Below are 4064 nucleotides of genomic sequence, written 5' to 3' on the forward strand. Positions count from 1 at the left end.
TCCTCGGGATACCAAGAGATCCCTATCATACATTGAGGATACCAAGAGATCCTCGGGATACTAAGAGATCTATGGCATATATTAAGGATACCAAGAGATCCTCGGGATACCAAGAGATCCCTAGTGTGTATATATTGAGGATACCAAGAGATCCTCGGGATACCAAGAGATCCCCGATATATATTGAGGATACCAAGAGATCCTCGGGATACCAAGAGATCCCTAGTGTATATATATTGAGGATACCAAGAGATCCTCGGGATACCAAGAGATCCCTGTTTATTATCCCTGTTGTGAGTGGTGTTACCTGGTGATTTGTCTTTAAATTCTGTTTCCGTTATTGTACTCTTATTATCATGTATAGACTCTTACTGTAGATTCTCAATTATATTGTTTATCTTAACCTGTCACTATTATTATTATTTACCTCAGTAGGGCCCTGACTTTCCTCGTCACTACCCGACCGAGGTTAGGCTTGGCTCTTACTGAGTACCGCTGTGGTGTACTCATGCCTCTTCCGCGCATGTTTTTCATGTGCAGATCCAGGTACTTCTTCTCAGGCTTATCATCCTTGAGGGAGGCGACTACTTAGAGACTTCGAGGTACATCTGCCGCGTCCGCAGACCGAGGAGTCCCTTTCCATTCCTGCTTTTAGTATTTTAGCCCTTCTGTGCCTTCTGTTCTTATCAGACAAAACTTCCGGAGTTAGAGCTATGTAGTATTTCTCTGTCTTAGCTTCTGATTCGTGGGTTTTCGGGTCTTGGATGGGATATTGGTTTTGAGACTTATATATATATGGTGTATGCCGAGTGGCACATTTAACACTATTATTGCTTTATTTCTGTTCTTAAATCGTTTTATTTTCTGCAAGTTTGGTTATCTTCCGCAATTTAGGCTTACCTAGTCGTAGAGACTAGGTGTCGTCACGATGGTTCACGGAGGGCGAACCGGGATCGTGACACTAATCTAGAGATAAAAGTTATTGATGCATTAAGAAAAATAATTATCCAGTGATAATACCACCTTAGAATGTAACAATTAAATAGATACAATAAGCAAAATATAAGTAAAAAATAGCACAACAAATCAACTCAAACACCAATATTCAAATTTTTGAATTAAAAAAATAACAAAACCTTAGAAGTTCTTAAATAACACTTGCAAGAAAAATATTCTATTAGTTTCACCCATTCTATTCAGAATCACATTCATTTTCAATGTCATTTCCTCCCTCAACATTAGCTTCACCATCATTTTCAATATCAATTACTATCCCATCGACACCACTTCTTACCCAATCATTGTACTCATCTTCCATAACACGAGCATTTTCTAAAAGAGCCAAGTCAGTGGCATCACTTTTCATTGATGACTCAAACTACACACTATTTTCCTCTCCCATATTAAAAATATCTCGAGGTTTAATTAACCTAGGGACAAACCATTCATGATCTTCAGGATCTTGTACAAATATAAGTTGTTGAGCTTGTTCTGCAAAAATAAAGGGCTCATGACGTTCTCGATCGCCAGAGTCTGTTAGGCGTGAGAAATTCACAAGTGTGAACCCCAAGTCATCTTCCTTAACTCCTCTACCTTTGGTTACATCAACCCAATCACACTTAAATAAGACGACTTTAAATTCTTCGTAGTAATTTAACTCCACAATATCATTCAATCTGCCATAATATGTGATATTTGCAGACTTTGGAGCATTGTCACTTGTACTTGCATAACTTTCAGTCTTTGAAACGACCATAACACCACTATTTTGTGTCACCTTAAATTCTTCACTTTGTTTCATTCGGAATCGATACCTGTTATTTACATCGAACGCACTGAATCTTTTTGCAATGTAACTCAGCCCTTGTGCAAGGACTTTAACATCCTTTAAGATGTTAGATGTGGCTTCCAACTCCTTTGCCTAACCACATAAAAGATACAACTATAAATATGGATATATGTACAAGGAAAATAATTTAACGTAACCATCGACTTAGTCCTACTACTTACTTTCTCCTTGAACCACTCATGAAATGTATCGAAATGCACACGGTCAAGTTGATGTTGTGTCAAACGACGCTTACGATGTGATCTCTTGATTTCAGCAATATGTTCCCTATTCATGTAACTCGAATATATCAATTTTGTTATCAAATAAGTAATATACATATATTAAATAATATATATAACACTTACTTTTTATAATTCTCAACCACCTCTGACTCGCAATTGAAAAGCACATGCCGATGTGCTTGCAACCTTGTTTTCTCATCCAACTCAAATACATCTACTCCACCGTACGACTCCCCACTATTTGGAAAGAGACATTCTTCTTTACTAGTCTCATGCCCAATCTCATTGCCGCATTTTCTTGAACAAAAAGACCTTGAATCTCCACCCTCCAAATATCTTAAGCAAAATGCCATACACTCATTTGCTATGTATGCTTCTGCTATCGAACCTTCTGCACATGCACGATTACGAACATATGATTTTAAAGTACCCAAATACCTATGGAATAAAATAATGGTATTAGTTTGATATTATAATATTTAATAACTAAATATATATAATTAAGTTTCAGTGATATTCTTCATACCTCTCAATTGGGTACATCCAGCGACAATTTACCGGCCCCGCATGTTTAGCCTCAGTTGCCAAGTGAATTACCAAGTGTATCATAACAGTAAAGAATCCTGGGAGGAAAAGTTTCTCTATAGTAGACAAAGTTTCTGGAATTTTTTCTTCAAGTAACTTTAACTCTTCTACTTTTAGTTCTTTGCTACACAGAACACGAAAGAATGTGCATAGTTCAATTAAAATGGAACTAACTCTTTTATCTGCTGATCTCCGCAAGGCGAGGGGAAGAAGTTCTTGCATTATAACATGACAATCATGAGTTTATAACCCAGATATCTTTCGTTTGCGAATGCAGCGTGAGATATTAGACGCATAGCCATCTGGAAACTTGGCATTTTGTAGTACTTCATAAAACAATTCTTTTTCTTTTTGAGACATTGTGCAAAAAGTAGGAGGAAGATATGCTTTCCCACTAGCTCGATATTGAGGCCATAAACTTGGTCTTATTTTCATCTCCTTCAAGTCCAATCGAGCTTCTAAGTTATCTTTAGACTTTTTACCAAGATCCAATAATGTATAAATTAAGTTATCACACACATTCTTTTCTATGTGCATCACATCAAGATTATAGCGCACCAAGTTAGACTTCCAATAAGGAAGATCGAAAAAAATACTCCTCTTTCTCCATGTGTTTTCATCACTCCACTTACCCCTTCACTCTCCTGGCCGAGAGTAAATTTTATATCTTTAACTTGATTCAACACTAGTGCCCCAGATACTGGACAAGGTGCAGGTCTTGTTTCTTTAGTACCATCAAACGATTTTGCATCATTCCGATATTTGTGTCCCGACTTCAAGAAGCGCCGATGCCCCATGTAACAAAACTTTCTGCCGTGTGTGAGCCTTCTAGATTGAGTGTTTATGTTACAAGAAGGGCATGCAAACCGTCCATAAGTGCACCATCTAGAGAGAGTACCATATGCTGAAAAATCATTTATAGTCCACATGAGAGCTGCTCGCATTTGAAATATCTCCTTAGCAGAGGCATCACATGTTTCTATCCCATTATCCCCATAATTCATTTTAANTGACTCGAAAGGAACTGATAATTGTGAATAAAGTAAATGATTAATTTGAATCTCAGCGAGAATATGATTTATATGCCTAGTTGTAAACCGTTGCCTGTTATAGATTTTTATTGTTAATTTAAACTTATGATATTATTTGGCCCTAGTGAATGTCAAGTCGACCTCTCGTCTCTACTCCTTCAAGGTTAGGCGGGATAGTCACTGGGTACATATTGTTTATGTACTCATGCTACGCTTCTGTACTTAAATGTACAGGGTCTGAGGCAGGTGGATCCGGTTATTTCTCTGGTGCGCAGTTGTGAGCAGGCTTGGGACTTCTACGGTGAGCTGCTTTTCCTTCCATGTCGATCCGCAGCCGAAGAAGTCTCTCTTTGTAGTGTTATTTCTGTCTATTCT

General features: G+C 37.7%; 1 protein-coding gene across 1 annotated transcript; it reads right to left on the bottom strand.

The window, feature by feature from the left end:
• Positions 1 to 1378: 1378 nt before the first annotated feature.
• Positions 1379 to 3662, bottom strand: LOC109220987. Its single transcript, XM_019385453.1, has 6 exons — positions 3291 to 3662; positions 2909 to 3132; positions 2600 to 2782; positions 2197 to 2511; positions 2011 to 2116; positions 1379 to 1921 (listed from the first exon to the last, which is right to left on the bottom strand). Exons 1-6 carry the CDS (start codon positions 3660 to 3662, stop codon positions 1379 to 1381), a joined length of 1743 nt encoding a protein of 580 aa, XP_019240998.1.
• Positions 3663 to 4064: the final 402 nt, after the last annotated feature.

This window comes from Nicotiana attenuata, unplaced genomic scaffold, assembly GCF_001879085.1.
Source record: "Nicotiana attenuata strain UT unplaced genomic scaffold, NIATTr2, whole genome shotgun sequence".
NCBI classification, from domain to species: Eukaryota; Viridiplantae; Streptophyta; class Magnoliopsida; order Solanales; family Solanaceae; genus Nicotiana; species Nicotiana attenuata.